We start from the raw sequence: 14898 nt of genomic DNA on the forward strand, positions 1-14898 counted from the left end.
CTCGATGGCGAAGACTAAACCAAAACGAGGCGGCGTCGGTGGCTGCTTCAGCGGGGACGAGGATGATGATATCGGCCTCGCCGCTTAGTAGCAGCGGAATGCGAGAGACAGGGATGCACTGCAGCGACCGAGGGCAGGGCGACTACTTTTTCCAGACTGTGGACCATATCAGAACGCAAGAGCAGTTGCGGCCACGGGAGCAGGAGCGGTAGCCATAGCCATCCGCACTTGACCGACAATTTAGGAAGTACACAAGCAAGAGAGAGAGAGAGAAACCAATTGAAGGACCGACCCGGACTCGGGACGAGAATGTGGCTCTTGGGTATTGGACAGACGGGCGCAAAGGGGACGGCCTGCCGAACTGGAGCCCTCGCGTTTTCCTTGCCAGCGCTGGGTCGGATTTCGACGGGATACGGGGGTATGACGATTACGTGTGGCTGGATACACGCACATATATCGCACCATCCCTTGGTATGTACGGTATGTACACTGTAAAGTACACACACACACACACACACACTCTCTCTCTCTCTCTCTCTCTCTCTTTCTCCGTTGCCCCTCTTCCCGGCGTCGCGGGCAGCGGGGATGGTATGCGGCGAGAGATCTGGGCTTTTGACTAAGTGAAGCCCCGTAGTGCGGGGGACCGTGCGGCAGAGATGTGCATCAGCTGCTGAGCAGGACGCATGCATACCTTTCCTCACAGCTGCGCGTCTTATAAAGGTGGACGACGGGGTCCGGATGGCCAACGAGGGCGGGGACCCCGGCCGCCAAGTTGTGGGGACAGTTTGGAAGGGGCCGTGTGAACTGTGAGCTTGGCGGCACGATGGGGGTGGGACGCTGATTTGACGAGTCGATCCATCCATCATCTCCACAATCCGGCCAGCAGAGATCCATCCCTGGCTATAACCAACTCTATTAGAATCTGGCGTCCCCTCGCAAACGTCCTGGGCCATAAACGACTGTAAGTGGTGGGGTAAGGGGGGGGATATTGGGGGGTCGGCGACTTGTCGGCGACTTTTCTTGCGCCTGCGCCACAGTCCCCAGTTTAGATGGGAGCCGGAAAGAGGAGGCAAGGTTATGTGAAACGGTGTGGTTGCGAGCACGTGCAGGCTGGTGCGGTGAGCCTACATACATGGCAGATAGGGAGACAGAGAGGCGCGACGTGGGGATGGGGAGGGGCACGTGCCCCAGTGCCGCTCATTGCTTTTAGGAGGGGCGCACGTTCACAAGAGCAACACACCGATAGCTATCTAGCTTGGCAACAACACCACGTACCACCGCCACCTCGAGCAGCAGATGGCAGGGAGACTGCTAGATGGACATTCAGTGCATTTGTGGGTAGCATCGGCTTGCATTGTACTGTATTGTATTGCAGCCAGCCTGCGTCGCACTCGCACACACGCACGCGCACACACGCCCCCCAGACATTTGGCTGGACAATGACATGCGCTGCCCCGACAGAGCTGTTGACCATATCACCCTGGCCCGTGCTCTCGATCCGTTTTCGGCGTGCTCTCTCTCTCTCCTTCCTATCTCTGCACGCGAAACGCCATCGCTCGGCTCTTTCTCAACCTCATCGCTCCCTTCGCATTACACTAAAAACTCATCTCCTTGTTTCGTCTTTGTAACCAGCTGCCAGCGCCATCCAACCAGGCTCGAATCGATCGCAAAACCAAACGAGACGCGAGGAGGCACCGAGCGACACCCCTCGCTCCTGCACCGCAGTACAACCTGCCACGACTGCCGTCGCGCTCTCCCAAGCTCAGCGCAGCCGCGCCACCGTGCCGTGCGGTAAGCAGAGCGGTCACAGCACCATGAGCCAGTACATGTCAGCTACATCGCCGTCGTCGCTGCTTGCCTCGGCAGCAGCAGTCGCCCACGAGCCGGGGGCGACGGCTGCGCATTGTCAGCAAGCAACGGCAGCAGCAGCAACAGCGCAGGTCCCAGCACAGCCGCCGCCGCAGTCGGCCGCATCGTGGCCGGCGGACATCAAGCGCAAGACGCTGCGCGTCGCCATCGTCACGGAAAATTTTTTGCCAAAGGTGGACGGCGTGACGAGGACGCTGGCACGGCTTCTGGAGCACCTCAACGCCGAGGGCCATGAGGCCCTCGTCTGTGGGCCCGAGACGGGGATGGTAAGCCGTCATGCTTGCTTGATTTTCGTCAAACGGCGCGGCTGACGTGCCTCCCTCTGCACTGCTGCGGCATGCCAGACACACTACGCCGGGCATGCGGTCGTCGGCACATTCGGCCTGCCGCTGATCATCTACCCGGGGCTGAAACTGAACTTTATGCGCCCGCGCTTCATCCGGCGTCTGCAGCAGTTTCAGCCGGACGTCGTGCACTTTGTCGACCCCATCTTCCTCGGCGCGCAGTTGCTACCGTGCGTGCAACGGTGGCTGCCGCATGTCCCGTGCGTCGCATCGTACCACACCAACCTGCCAACGTACGCCACCCTGTTCGGCCTCCCCTGGCTCGAGCCCGCCATGTGGCGCCTGACGCGCAGCCTGCACGACCGCTGCGAGATGACGTTCTGCCCCAGCGAGAGCACGAGGCGCATGCTTCGCGCCAAAGGCTTCAAAAACGTGCAGATTTGGAGCAGGGGCGTCGACACGGATATTTTCAATGTGAGTGCCTCCACCTCGCGCGCGCCCACAAGTAAGCAAGCAGCTCGTGACGTGCGCCACCACGCTCACTCTCACACTCTCTTCCTCTTCCTCTATTCCTGCTCCCTTCTCCCATCAGCCCCAAGCACGCGACGAGAACCTGCGCGCAAGCTGGGGCTGCACGCCCAAGCCCGAAGCGCTGCAGATGCCTCTCACGCCGTCTGTCGTGCCCAGCAAGGCTGACCACAACGGCAGCGGGCGCAGCCTTCACCCCGCCGCAGACGGCCACAGCGCTTCCTCTAGTGGCAGCAGCATCGACGACTCGTTCATTTGCACTCCGCCCTCCTCGACCGTCTGGCAACACTCCGGCCCCGGCATCGGCGCCAAACGCGGCACCGTTGCGTTCCTCGGTGGCATCGGCGCCTGTCCTGAAATGAGCCCGCCGCCCGCATACGATAGCCTCGCGGGTATCCCCGAGCTTCCGCTCGGTACCATCGCCAACTTTGCACTCCCCCCGCCTGCCGTCTGCTTCCCGGCCCAGCAGCATGCGACATACGCCTCTTCCCTCGCCGCTCTCGAGGACAAGCTCCATCTCGCCTCAGCCGCCGCTTTAGCCGAATCTGAAAGCGCCACCGCCACCGCTGCCGAAAGCAGCCGCACGGTGATCCTGTACGTCGGACGCATCTCGTGGGAGAAAAACCTGCGCCTGCTCATCGAGGCGTTCCGCCTGCTGCCCTCGTCCGTACGCGAGTGCGCTAAGCTCGTTTTTGTCGGCGATGGCCCCGCACGCGCGGAGCTGACGCGCCTTTGCGACAGGCTCGGCCTGGACGCTAGCTTCATGGGCCACCAGAAGGGCAAGCGCCTCGCGGCCATGTACGCCAGCAGCAGCGTCTTTGCGTTCCCCAGCTTCACCGAGACGTTCGGACAGGTCGTCCTCGAAGCGCTCGCTAGTGGCCTTCCTGTCGTTGGCCTCCATGCAGAAGGAACCAGCGACCTCGTCTGTCACGGCAAGTCCGGCCTGTTGCTCGACATCAATACTGCCAGCAGCAGCAGCAACATCAATAACACGAGTGCCAGCCCAGCGGAAGCCCTCCTGCCTTCTTCTACTTCGTTGTCGTCGTCGTCGATACACAGGGCGAGCCCTTCGAGCCAAGACTCGGCGACCAGCTTTGCGGACGCGGCGAACGAAGCGAGCGACAGGCTCAGCAGCCCACCGCGTCCTCGGCAGCAGCAGCAGCGCTTCACCGCAGCGTCCGGAACAGGAGTGCAAAGCCGGCCGATCCCTTCGGTCTTCGATTTCGCGCACGCCATGTCACCGAACAACGCGGGCGCATTCACTGCCTGCGCCAAGTCGTACAGCATGCTCCTCGAGCGCCTCATCCTCAACCGACCGCTGCGCGCCGCGATGGGCCAACGCGCGCTGCAGTACGCGTCTCGCAAGACCTGGTGGGACGCCATGGACGCCGTTGTCGTCAACTACGAAACGGTCGTCCGCAGCCACAGCCCCGCGCGCAGCCTTGACCTCGACGCCGAGCAGCTCGATGCACTCAGGAAGAATCAGATCCTCACGGTCAAGCCTGCGCTCACCGGCCCGTGGACCAAGTTATTCATCGCGCTCTACATTGCCTTTTTCGCTTTCCTTTTCGCGTACCTCTGGTGAGCCTGAGCGCAGCACCCCGCACGCATGTGTGTGCACATGCTTCTGGGCCAGCGCAGCTATCAAAAAAAACGATCCAGTCGTCTGTCGCAGTCCACGCCACCGCCGCCCATATGAGGACAGTGAAGCATTGCAGCAGACCGCCTCGCCTCTGATGTCACGGTAACGACAAAAAAATACCGAAGAAAGTCCTCTTATCCCACATACAATCTGTAACCCTTTGTCTTGCATATGCTTCACCTTTTTAGAACTCCATCCATACCACATTCCAGTTTAATAAATTGCTATATTTCATGCCTAAATACCTACACGGCTTATAGTTGCGGGTCTATGGATTCTTTGTGCGATTGGCGGTTCAGACGCCGATAGGACAAGATATTGGAACGGTGCGCTTCAAATGCGCCGCATAGCTGGTGCCCAAGCCCCCAGCTGCGGAAGCGTCATGTCTGAATCGATCCATGTCCAAGGCTGCTGCTGCTGTTACTGGGAGACTGGAGCGCCCGCCAAGAGAGAATCAGTTGACATGCCCGGACGCAGTTGCGAGTGGCCAACTCAAAGATCTCGGCGTAGCACGTTGGTTGGATGAGTCTGACTGGGACGTCCGAATCGCGTCTTTCTACCGTACCAAATGATCATACCTTAGCCTCATGCTCATCAGTGGGCTTTGCTGATACGGTCCGCCCCGTCATTGCCCCAACCTGCATCCTTGACCGGAGTACGTTGAGGATATGGCAAGCGAACCCTCCCGGGTTAGTGAACATCAAACAACTCGAGACGGTCCAAAACCTATTGATACCACATGACAGATTTAAGAGCCGGCCTATACCTTTTATCCTGCAAGCGCACGCAGCGTATCGGATGGAATTGAAGATGAGGCAGGAGAAAGGTAGTTAGGAGATGCTGGGATAAGCCTGAACCCGAACCCAAACATGATGAAGGGTGAACCTGGGGCGACGGCAAAAGGATGCTTTGGTCAACACATCTTCTACTCGGCATTGCACACACTCTCTTGTCTTTCTCTTTAGGGCTGGCCCTTCTCCCTTACGTCCCCTTCTTGCTATCAAGAGGCCTCAGTAACAGTCGTGGCTCGTGTATATTGGTTGAAATGGGCCTCATCTAGTTGGTCGTGACTGGCTCAGCTCAGCGCTGCATGAAATCCAGTGGATAGACAGTGTTTTTGCAGTCCATGAGTTGAATGCAGGCAAGATATGAGGGACAATGCTCGGGGTGTTGAATGCAACCGCGGGACACGTAAAGCTAAGCCATTGCCAACGATCTAAGAAGCTCCCCAGAGCGCACTTGGTCGGCGCATCGGATGGTGGCGCACGGAAGCCAGGCATGACATCGTTGAGTCTGTCAGGCCTTGAAGGATCTGTCGAATGGAGACCGTTTTGTAGATTTTTGGAAAAGGGAGCTCCGAGGGCTCCCACATCACCATCGAAGGTCTTCTACATCGCCTGTTTTATGTGAACCGAAGGTTTGAATGTCTCGTAGAAAGTCCGCGGTTTGGTATCAATTTGACTAGTGCTGGCTGGGGTTTCGTCCGTCAGGACTCCGAAATGGGAGGGAAAGCGCTGAGCCTTGGTGTTGAGCATTTTTAGAACTCTACAAGCAGACGTGAATGGCTTCATACAATGGAAGGATTAAGTCGCCGCCGGGGACCTTACTTCCTGGAGCATGTAGAGACAAGAGTACGGCGCCGTCGTTCTTCCAGCGTGGTACGAGGCTTGACCGGGCCTGCCACATGATGTGCCAAATTGACCGCTGCATCTGTGACGGATGAACTAGCTCATTTGGGCGTTGTATCGTATGCAATCTGGGGGTCAGACACCTGGTGCCCTGTAAAGTAACGAGAGAGTGGAGTACTCGAGGTGTTGTGCAAGTCTCTGCCCAACGTGGGATGAGCTACGTTCTGCAGGCTGCGGATTTGGTTTGAACGGCCAGCGATGCTTGGATTTACGATTTCTGACTGCTAGAGGACTGCAGGTTTACCCTACCACCAGGTTGTGACGCAGTTTCTGTAAAACCAGATACGTTTCTGTGCCAGCTCATGTTCTGGCAATCAGGCTGGAGAGTCGGCCGTTCCCCTCCGTGCGCTTCCGCAAGACTCTCTCTGTCGGGCCTGCACCTCAAAGAAGACACCTCCTCGACGTTCTACAGATCTGTCTTAAGCAGGCTCAAGGGCATCTGAACAGACATCACTTCAGATCTGCACTCAACCGAAACATCATGTCGGCCCGCTTCGTTGCTCGCTCTCTTGCTCAGGTGAGTAAGACCAGCGCTACGACTCGTCGCCGAAGTTCTACTGGCTGCGTCCGTTCTTCCGACGATGGACCACCATCGCTGACTCGAACTTTGTTTCTGTAGGGTGCAACCCGTGGCTATGCTAGCCAGGCTAGCATCAAGCCGCCGCTGACGCTCAACGGCCTCCCTGGTAAGCTCGAATGGAAGACTCCTGGCCTGTGCAGAGGAAAATCCAGTTTGCTGACACGATGCGAATCCGCGGTTGCTTGCATGGCCTGCAGGCAAGTATGCCTCCTCGGCCTACGTTGCTGCTCTTAGCAAAGACGCCAGGACGTTGCAGAAGGTCGAGACAGACCTCAAGGCCATTCAGACCACTCTTGCGGGCTCCCAAGGGTCCAAGCTGGAGGCTGTCATCACCAACCCAACCCTCAGCGTCCAGGACAGGATCAAAACCTTGGACCAGGTCTTTAGCGAAAGCAAGGAGAAGCCGGATCCGATCACTCAGTCAGTTGGCGAGATATGAAGACCTTGTCCCACTTTGGCGAGCTAACTGACTGCTCTCACTACGCGACGACGCCAACAGCAACCTGCTCTCGGTGCTTGCCGAGAATGGCCGATTGGCCGACACGCCCAAGGTAATTCAGGGCTTCCTACAGCTCATGAACGCATACAGGGGCGAAGTAGAGGTCACTGTTACCAGCGCGACTGTGAGTATGCATTTCGTCTCGCCTGGAGCCTCCCATCACTTTCACTTCTGTTTCGATCGGCAGGAAGCAAGTTTGTCCGTTTGCTGACTGCGTGTCGAACATCTTGCCATTTGTCAGCCTCTCGACAAGTATGCATTCTCGCGTCTTGAGAGCGCCCTTAAGTCATCGCAAATCGCTCAGAACGGCGGCGGAAAGACCCTTAAGATCACCCAGAAGGTCAACCCAAGCATCCAGGGCGGCCTGGTCGTTGACTTTGGCGACTCTTCTATTGACCTCAGCGTTTCAAACCGCGTCAACCAGCTGAACAACATGCTCGCGCAAGGCGTTTAAGCGCGGAGAGAAAAGACAATTAAGCATCCCTGTGAAGCAGAGGGGGCCACGACCTTTCGGCTGGCTGTGTCGTTCCATGTACTACACTTGAATAGAGAAGAATGACCAGGCGATGTGCAGAACCTTGAGAGAACCTTCTGCTTGTTCGTAGGCAAACTTCTTGCGCATAGTTAAATTCATCTGAATCGCCGAGATCGCCGGCTAAACTGAGATCCGGTCGGCTTCAACTTCGGCTTGTTGAATATCGAACGTCAAATATCCAAAGCATCACTTCCGCACTATATATACGTCCTTGTACATCTCTTCATACCAGGTGTTTGGGCTTTACTCCTTCATGATCTCGTCTGACCAGTCGAAAAACCCTTCTACTTTCTACAAGCATTTGCTCTGACAGGAGCAGAGCAAGATGGCCAAGAAAGGCCATTTGAAGGCTGCACTGACGAAGCATAACTCAGCGCAGCAGCTGAAGGCTAAGCAGAGGGCAGCTGACGAGGCGAGAGAGCGCAAGCATGCTTCCATCGTGGCAAGCAGCAACGGCGCCAAAGGCAAGACGGGCCAGGCTGCCAAGAGGGTAAAGCAACAGCAGCACGGCGCGCAAGAAGTGCCAAGCGAAAAGTCGAGTGTCAGTGGCCTGAGTGCGAAGAAACAAGGGAAGCAGCGTCAAGTCGAGCCTTTTGCTCTGGATGATACGATTCTGCTCGTCGGCGAAGGTGAGACTGCGATTCCTGATCACCATTCACTTCTTCCGATGACCCTCAAAACTGACAAACACTTATGTTGAAACTTTTCCCTTGTTATACACACAGGAAACTTCTCCTTCGCTCTTTCCCTTCTATCGCCCCCGCGCTCGCACCCTCCAGCGCTACTGCTTGCCACGAGCTACGACGACGAGTCGACGTGCTATACCAAATACCCTGACGCCAAGGACATCGTCGCAACGATTCGCAAAATCGGCAATCGCGATGATATCGTACGCTTTGGAGTAGATGCTGGCAATCTACAGGCCTGTAAAGCAGTGGTGGGACAAGCTGCCGATACCAGAAGAAGATGGAGCAAAATCTATTTTGGCTTCCCGCACGTAGGTCAGTACTGGACCCCGTGGATGCGATGACCACCTTGATCGGGCCAACAGCTGAGACGACCATACTGGGTTCCTTTTATTTAGGTGCCGGACACAAAGATGAGATGCGAAATGTACTGGCCAACCAGCTGCTTCTCGCTCGATTCTTCGTCTCTGCAGCTCCGCTCCTCACACAGGGCCACGAACCAGCGTACGCTCGCGAAGAAAGTAACCGCGGCTCCAAGCGACGAGCTTCGTCTCCATGCGATGAAAGTGATGGAGAAGACGCGTCTGTGATCACAGATATCGATTATGCGGATGAGGAGGCAGTGCAGCAACTGCAGCAGGCGCAATCAGCATCGAACGCAACAGGCTTCCTTCCACCCTCCAGGGCGGGATCGATCCTCATCACGCTGCGTAACGCGCATCCGTACACGCTGTGGGACGTGCCCATGCTCGGCAAGCGCTTGTCGGCCATGCTACCAGGCATTGCCGCCACGGCACCTCCGCTGCCCAAAGGTGTCAGGACACCCAAAGTTGCCGACATTGAGAGCGCTAGGGCAAAGTACAGGCTGTGGAGGAGCTTTGAATTTTTGCCTGGCATGTGGAAGCATTACAGCCATCGCCGGACGATCGGATGGGTCGAGGGGCTGAGCACGTCGGCCAATGAGGACATTCTTCGGCAGGGCGTCTCAAATAAAGGCCAAGCGCCTGGCAAATCGTCAAAGCATGCGGGCACGGGAGAGTGCCGAACTTGGGAGTTTGGTCTTGTACCCTGAAGTCATGACGCGGCCATTGCCGGAACTTCTGTCCTGCCCCATCAAACAAGAGGTCTGCAGGCCTTTTGAAAGTTCGAATAGCTGTTTACCGCGCTGTAAATCATTTTCACGCCTGTCCAATTTAGCCACCTGTGAATCAGCGGGAGCTGGACCCTCTATCAGCTTGCCTAGACCGAGCTTGGGCAAATGGCGCACGAAAAGGCGTCACGCATCGCAACGGCAGAAGCACCTCGTATTTTCATTTTTCAATGTCATGGGTGCTGTGGACAAGCAGCTCACGAGGGACCATCTCGTCCCACTTCTCAAGGCATCGGCAAGCAAGCAACCAACCAGTCAACAGACCAACCAACAGTTCTTTGGGATGCCCAAGACAGCCAGTTCGAGTATGGGTTCACGCAATGCCAGACAACGTAGATACGCTCGTAGCTACGACGTTGAGGAGCACTGATTAGGTGCTCCTCACGCGATGTTGGCATGCACTACGAGCCCGCTGTCGGATGCAGAAGCCCATTCGCGTTCGTGTTGTGCTCTGGTGGATTCTTCGATGTGATTGCAAGAGCGCACGTGAACGAATGCGAGCAGAATCGATGGAACCGAGGTGTGAAGGAGTGATGAGGCTTTGACGTGGGTGGAAGACGAAGAGGTTACCCGCTAGGTTGTCCGGAGCCGAACAAGAGCCGTAAGCAATGAGAGAGCTCACACGAGAGAGATAATTGACTGCACAACCTCAACGCTGACGTGATTTGTCATCTGCCCGTCTCCCTATCGCCGAGCAGCTGGCCAGGGGGATCCTCATCCAGGATCTGGATGATCGGGGTGCTGATAGATCCACCGACCGTCGAGGCCTGCTCTTCATTCAGGGCTGTTCAAGCAACAGGGCGTCCCTTATTGATGTATCCAGCTGCCTGCGGATCTGTTCAACAGCCCGGGAGTTTTGTGATTGAGAGGTTCCTCCAACCACCCCATTGCTAGACACATGTGTTGCACTCATTGCTCGACTTGCCGTCGTTTCGTTGATTCTGGTAGGCACTCAGCTTTGAGCGCAATCAACCTAGCTCGAACAAGGAAAGCAGCGGCATTGCATATCTCCGCTCAGCCCACATCGCAGCATCCGCTAGCGACGAGCATGGGCTCCGGCGACGACAGCCGCACCCCGCTACTTCAGACCGCCCATCAACCCGCCGCTGCGAGCGTAGACCAGCTTGATCAAGGGAGCACAATGGCCGAGGTGTACAAGCGCCGCAATCTTGGCTCCAGTGCGCGGCTCGCACAGGTGAGGTTGAGAGCACCTTTCCTGTTGTACAGCTGTGTTTGAGGCGGCCGACTCATGCCGATCGCTCCACCTTCCCTTTCCTTACTACCCGCTTCATGTGGGGGCTGGTGCATGGTTGAGGGCAGGCTGTCGTTTTCGCCTTCGTAGCTCTGATCTGGTCGCTCATCTTCACCAAGCTACCCTTCCCCCTGCCGCTGTTCGGGTACCACCCTCTGATCCAATCGCTCGCGCTCATCTCGCTCGTGCAATCCGTGCTGGTCCTGCAGCCGACGAACACACCGCAAGCCAAAGCGATCGGCCTGAGCGTGCACCAGACGCTCAACCTGCTGCTCATGCTCCCGCTTTTCACGGCCGGCGCGGGCATCATGTACTACCTGCACGGCCAGCCTGGAACAAAGCACTTCATCTCCTGGCACGGTACGCTCGGCTTCACCGTCGTCGTGCTCGCCTGGCTGCAAGCCGCCCTTGGCGCCGCCAGTGTCTGGTTCAACGGTGCCGCGCTCGGCGGCGAGCGGCCCGCCAAGGCGGCGTGGAAGTGGCATCGCCTGTCGGGATACGTCCTGCTCCTCCTCTTCCACCTCACGTTCGCGCTCGCCGTGTGGGAGACGACATGGGGCAAGCAAAATGCAAGCACAATTTACCACGTCGCAGCCGTCGCACTTCTGCTCGCGCTGGGAGTCACGATCTTTTCCCGTCTTAGGCCCAGCAAGTTGCCAAAGCTTGCGTGAACGTAGCATATCTACAACTTCACGCCCCGTGCCCCCTACAATACCCATGTATACCTTCAATCGCGTCATCATCTATTGCATTGCAACTGCCAAATCTATACTGGCGGCAGAGGCGCACGGCACTGCGGGCACTCTGTCTTGACCTGCAGCCATTGCTCCAGGCAAGAGGTGTGGAAGATGTGGTGGCACTATCAGAGCGTAGGCATGGTGTGCAAAGTCAGCATCGAGATGGGATGCGAGCAAAGTTTAACAACAAGCCCATCTCTAGCACTCACAGGCGTGACCATCACATTGTGCCGTGCAGATAGCTGCATGGTGCGCGGTAGCCCCCTGATCAGAGGTTGAGCTAGTATTGCGAGCGGCGCGAACCATCGTCCTGGTAAGGTCGACGCGCTCCTCCGCTGGAGACCGCTCCTAGCACGCCGTGTCGATGAGCCAGACTCTTCAGCTTTGTCGTTACCGGAAAGTAAGCCTTGTAGTTCCGGCTCCGCTGCTTCTTCGGCATCACCGTCCTCCTCGTTTACATGAGAAGTAGCCGACTCAATAGGCGACAAGCACACCGAGCAGTCTCCAACAGTCATAGCCCCAGTCTCTGGGTCCTCACGCTTGGCAAGGGTCGATAATGGCGGGTGCCAGTCCCAACTGAGGTCCTTCGGCCGCAGATTTCGAGGCACGAAGAAGTGGGTACCGAAGAAGGACTGTCCAATCAAGATGGAAGCCTGTAAACATAACCAGAAGGTAGTCACAAAGAGCAAAGGATAATTGAGGTCTGTGTATCGCAGCCAATTCGCTGGGCATCCCAGGTAGTCTGAAGGATGCCAGATTCACGTCCGCGCTGACATCAGTATGCTGTCACGCCTCGCAATCGTTTTTGCGAAAGCGCTCACATGCGGGGAGGAAGAGGCGGCACAGGGAGATGCCAATGATGTAACGTCGCTCCACGGCTTTTCGCGCCCCCCGCTTGATGTTGCGCCAGATTTGCGGCACCCAGAAGCTGTAGAGCAGAAGAAGCGAGACGTTACCCGGAACCTGTTGCATGACGAGGAAGGCAGTGATGCTCGCGATCCACGTGAGTGCGGTGGCTGCAATATGTGCCCATGAAAGTTAGCAAGCAGGGTCCACTAGATGAATAATGCCAATTGGTCCAACTCACAATGCCGGCGGACCCGAGGGACCAGCAGAGCGGTTGCTCGCCGCCAGAACGGTGGGATAGGCGTTGCCTCTGTTGTTCCCTCTGGTGTTGTTGCAGTGTTGGCCATGGTTGTTGAGCCGGCTGCTGATTCCGCGGGCGGCCGGCGAAATGCCGGTGTTTGGATATGCCACATTGTCAAAGTGTGCTGAGCGAATCAAAAATTGCAGATAATGGATCAATTCGTACGCCAAGTAGGTTGCAGGCTCGATGCGTGAGAGCGGCAGACCTACCTGATATTGTAGCGCGATGAACAGTGTAGCGGCCAAAAACGCGCACGCCATCATCGACTTGGAGCTTCGATTGTTCTCAAGGATGGGGAAGACAATGTGAAAGCCGAATATGCCCACCTCGATGAGGCATTGCATGGACCATGATATCGAAGAGATCTTGGAGATGGCGCTCGGCGTCATGCTGCGGTCCATCTGACGCGTCGTGAGCAGGGACTGAACGATGAGGACAAGGAAGAAACAGATGGAGTAACGGATCGATTTTTCCGCTCGCGAAATATCAAGGTCACCACGAGCTGGCGCGAAAGTGAGAGCAAGGAAACAATCCGGCGAGAACAAGAGCCCATGGAGCTCAGAAGGCGGTTGCTTGATTGTGCTTATTCCGCTTGGATTGCGCATCTCCTGCTCTAGTTCTTGCAACTGCGGTCGAAGAGATACAGGACCGGCGGGCTTGAGGTGACCGTAAAAGTGGAAGGAGCAATTGTGATGCGCAATTCTCGATTCCATGTCGATCATGCGCTCTGCTTGAATACTTTTGTTGTTATGCTCTATGCGACGTGTGAGAATGCTTTCGAGGGCGTTGTAAGTTTCGTTCAGCAGCAGCCAAGCGGATGTCTCCCTGTCGAAATCTGTGAAATTCCGGGTCGTCATGGCGCTCGCCCATGAGGCGGGGGGCGACGGTGTTTTGGGGAGCGGTATCATGGCGAGCGTTTCGCGCGGATCTGTGGTGACCGGCGACTCAACAGGAAGAGCATGTGCATATAGCAGACCTTGCTTGACGAAGTGCAGACCGTCTAGGTCGAATATCACTCCCTCAGACGCTTTTTCATGGGGACTTTCATACGTGAAGTACTCCATGTACTTGCGTATAGCTTCTGTGGTTTCATCTTCAGCATCCGCAGAAGTGATGTTATTCGGACTCCCGACCGCAGCATCCTGGCGCCTGTTCATTTGTCCTGGCGAGCCTTCCGAAGGCCGCTTAGCGGATGTCGACGCTGGCATGAGCTGCAGATGGCCACCGAGTGAAGATATTCGGCCTGGTAAGATATTATCCTCACTGAGGAAAATATATGCTCCACCACCCTTGATATCTTTCGCGTACGAGTTTAGCGATGCCTCTTTGGTGGAACCGGGATAGTCTGGTCCGAAAAGCAAAGTGAGTAAATCACGCTGACGGTGACCGAAACGCGCTCTTCTGCCGCCAGGTAATGTGTCAATCGGGCTTTTACGAGGCAGAAAAGTCTTTGAGTCTCGTTTCAAGTTGCGATTATGGGCAGAAGAGGAAGAGTAGGCGATAAACTCTGGCCGAATCGCCCATGCAGGGCTGTTCCAGAAGCCTGAGACTGTACTGTAATAGGCTTGTGACGGAAAAGGAAATCCGGAGAGATCCTCTAGCGGTCCTGCAGCCTGTGGGCTGTTATTTCTGTTGAGAGTTTTCGGTGCAGCTGGTACCTTGTGCAAGTTGCTTGGGTATGGGTCGAACGAAGGATCTCGCTCTTGACCAAAAGAACGGCTGTACATGTCAACCAGAAGAGGCGCCAGTAGATCGTGTGGATCACGTTCCTACATAGCAGAGTTTGTTTGAGTCTTCTGATTTCGGGGCATCGATTACGGTGTGTAGTCCAGCTCACCAAATTCCAGCCGTGTTCGAGAGTTGCATTCGCAGTCATCAGCCCCCATAGCTGCTGTCGCTGCTTGAGCATGTCCCGAAGGGCAGCTTTGAGCGGCGCGGACGATTCCTCGCGCTTTGCATGCTTTGAGCTGTACCGATCTGCGCCGGCCACGCCTGCGAGTGAAATGAGAGATAGCAGTAGCAAAGCGAGCCAATTCGCCCACCGTGACGGCGCACGGCCGCCGTCGGACGTCATCGCTCCATGGGATAACGAGGATCCCTCATAGGCCTTTGTAGCCTATCAGCTCTTCGTTGGCAATGCAGGCCAAAAGCGAAGCTGGCGTGTACGGGCCAAGCGGTTGGTGCTCACAAACATCCCACTATTCGTAGGAGGCATGTAAATGTTGGCCTGGGGTACTGGGTAAACGAGTGACGAGTCGTCGGCATATATTTGCGAGTCTCGGGTGGTGTCCAAGTCTCAAC

General features: G+C 56.5%; 6 protein-coding genes across 6 annotated transcripts; 4 read left to right on the forward strand and 2 right to left on the reverse strand.

Moving 5' to 3' along the window:
• Positions 1-2: 2 nt before the first annotated feature.
• Positions 3-1199, reverse strand: K437DRAFT_148809 (uncharacterized protein). The gene has a single exon (XM_013390195.1). The coding sequence runs from the start codon at positions 951-953 to the stop codon at positions 48-50; it is 906 nt and encodes a 301-aa protein (XP_013245649.1). The 5' UTR covers positions 954-1199; the 3' UTR covers positions 3-47.
• A 615-nt stretch (positions 1200-1814) lies between these two features.
• On the forward strand, positions 1815-4266 carry K437DRAFT_261034 (glycosyltransferase family 4 protein; the record flags this gene model as incomplete). The annotated part of the gene is made up of 3 exons (XM_013390196.1): positions 1815-2135; positions 2214-2627; positions 2746-4266. 3 exons carry the CDS (start codon positions 1815-1817, stop codon positions 4264-4266), a joined length of 2256 nt encoding a protein of 751 aa, XP_013245650.1.
• A 2157-nt stretch (positions 4267-6423) lies between these two features.
• Positions 6424-7667, forward strand: K437DRAFT_253743 (putative ATP5-F1F0-ATPase complex, OSCP subunit). The gene is made up of 5 exons (XM_013390197.1): positions 6424-6528; positions 6631-6697; positions 6789-7011; positions 7091-7214; positions 7332-7667. Exons 1-5 carry the CDS (start codon positions 6493-6495, stop codon positions 7542-7544), a joined length of 663 nt encoding a protein of 220 aa, XP_013245651.1. The 5' UTR covers positions 6424-6492; the 3' UTR covers positions 7545-7667.
• A 71-nt stretch (positions 7668-7738) lies between these two features.
• On the forward strand, positions 7739-9525 carry K437DRAFT_289771 (uncharacterized protein). The gene is made up of 3 exons (XM_013390198.1): positions 7739-8254; positions 8351-8626; positions 8710-9525. The coding sequence occupies exons 1-3, from the start codon at positions 7951-7953 to the stop codon at positions 9381-9383; spliced, it is 1254 nt and encodes a 417-aa protein (XP_013245652.1). The 5' UTR covers positions 7739-7950; the 3' UTR covers positions 9384-9525.
• A 619-nt stretch (positions 9526-10144) lies between these two features.
• K437DRAFT_253746 (uncharacterized protein) lies at positions 10145-11479 on the forward strand. Its single transcript, XM_013390199.1, has 2 exons — positions 10145-10656; positions 10782-11479. The coding sequence occupies exons 1-2, from the start codon at positions 10510-10512 to the stop codon at positions 11382-11384; spliced, it is 750 nt and encodes a 249-aa protein (XP_013245653.1). The 5' UTR covers positions 10145-10509; the 3' UTR covers positions 11385-11479.
• Positions 11370-14859, reverse strand: K437DRAFT_253748 (uncharacterized protein). Its single transcript, XM_013390200.1, has 6 exons — positions 14435-14859; positions 12807-14366; positions 12538-12721; positions 12272-12466; positions 11660-12192; positions 11370-11572 (listed from the first exon to the last, which is right to left on the reverse strand). The coding sequence occupies exons 1-6, from the start codon at positions 14669-14671 to the stop codon at positions 11480-11482; spliced, it is 2802 nt and encodes a 933-aa protein (XP_013245654.1). The 5' UTR covers positions 14672-14859; the 3' UTR covers positions 11370-11479.
• Positions 14860-14898: the final 39 nt, after the last annotated feature.

This window comes from Tilletiaria anomala (assembly GCF_000711695.1).
Source record: "Tilletiaria anomala UBC 951 chromosome Unknown K437scaffold_6, whole genome shotgun sequence".
In the NCBI taxonomy this organism is placed as follows: domain Eukaryota; kingdom Fungi; phylum Basidiomycota; class Exobasidiomycetes; order Georgefischeriales; family Tilletiariaceae; genus Tilletiaria; species Tilletiaria anomala.

Excerpts from the sequence above, each read along its gene's own strand:
- K437DRAFT_148809 (XM_013390195.1), bottom strand. The coding sequence starts at position 953 with ATGGCCCAGGACGTTTGCGAGGGGACGCCAGATTCTAATAGAGTTGGT.
- K437DRAFT_253743 (XM_013390197.1), top strand. The coding sequence starts at position 6,493 with ATGTCGGCCCGCTTCGTTGCTCGCTCTCTTGCTCAG. Across the intron at positions 6,698-6,788 it reads GACGCTCAACGGCCTCCCTG|GCAAGTATGCCTCCTCGGCC; the intron begins GTAAGCTCGAAT and ends CATGGCCTGCAG. Across the intron at positions 7,215-7,331 it reads TCACTGTTACCAGCGCGACT|CCTCTCGACAAGTATGCATT; the intron begins GTGAGTATGCAT and ends GCCATTTGTCAG.
- K437DRAFT_289771 (XM_013390198.1), top strand. The coding sequence starts at position 7,951 with ATGGCCAAGAAAGGCCATTTGAAGGCTGCACTGACGAAGCATAACTCA. Across the intron at positions 8,255-8,350 it reads GATTCTGCTCGTCGGCGAAG|GAAACTTCTCCTTCGCTCTT; the intron begins GTGAGACTGCGA and ends TTATACACACAG. Across the intron at positions 8,627-8,709 it reads TTTTGGCTTCCCGCACGTAG|GTGCCGGACACAAAGATGAG; the intron begins GTCAGTACTGGA and ends CCTTTTATTTAG.
- K437DRAFT_253746 (XM_013390199.1), top strand. The coding sequence starts at position 10,510 with ATGGGCTCCGGCGACGACAGCCGCACCCCGCTACTTCAGACCGCCCAT. Across the intron at positions 10,657-10,781 it reads CCAGTGCGCGGCTCGCACAG|GCTGTCGTTTTCGCCTTCGT; the intron begins GTGAGGTTGAGA and ends GGTTGAGGGCAG.
- K437DRAFT_253748 (XM_013390200.1), bottom strand. The coding sequence starts at position 14,671 with ATGACGTCCGACGGCGGCCGTGCGCCGTCACGGTGGGCGAATTGGCTC. Across the intron at positions 12,722-12,806 it reads TCATCGCGCTACAATATCAG|CACACTTTGACAATGTGGCA; the intron begins GTAGGTCTGCCG and ends TGATTCGCTCAG. Across the intron at positions 11,573-11,659 it reads ACAATGTGATGGTCACGCCT|TGCCACCACATCTTCCACAC; the intron begins GTGAGTGCTAGA and ends ACGCTCTGATAG.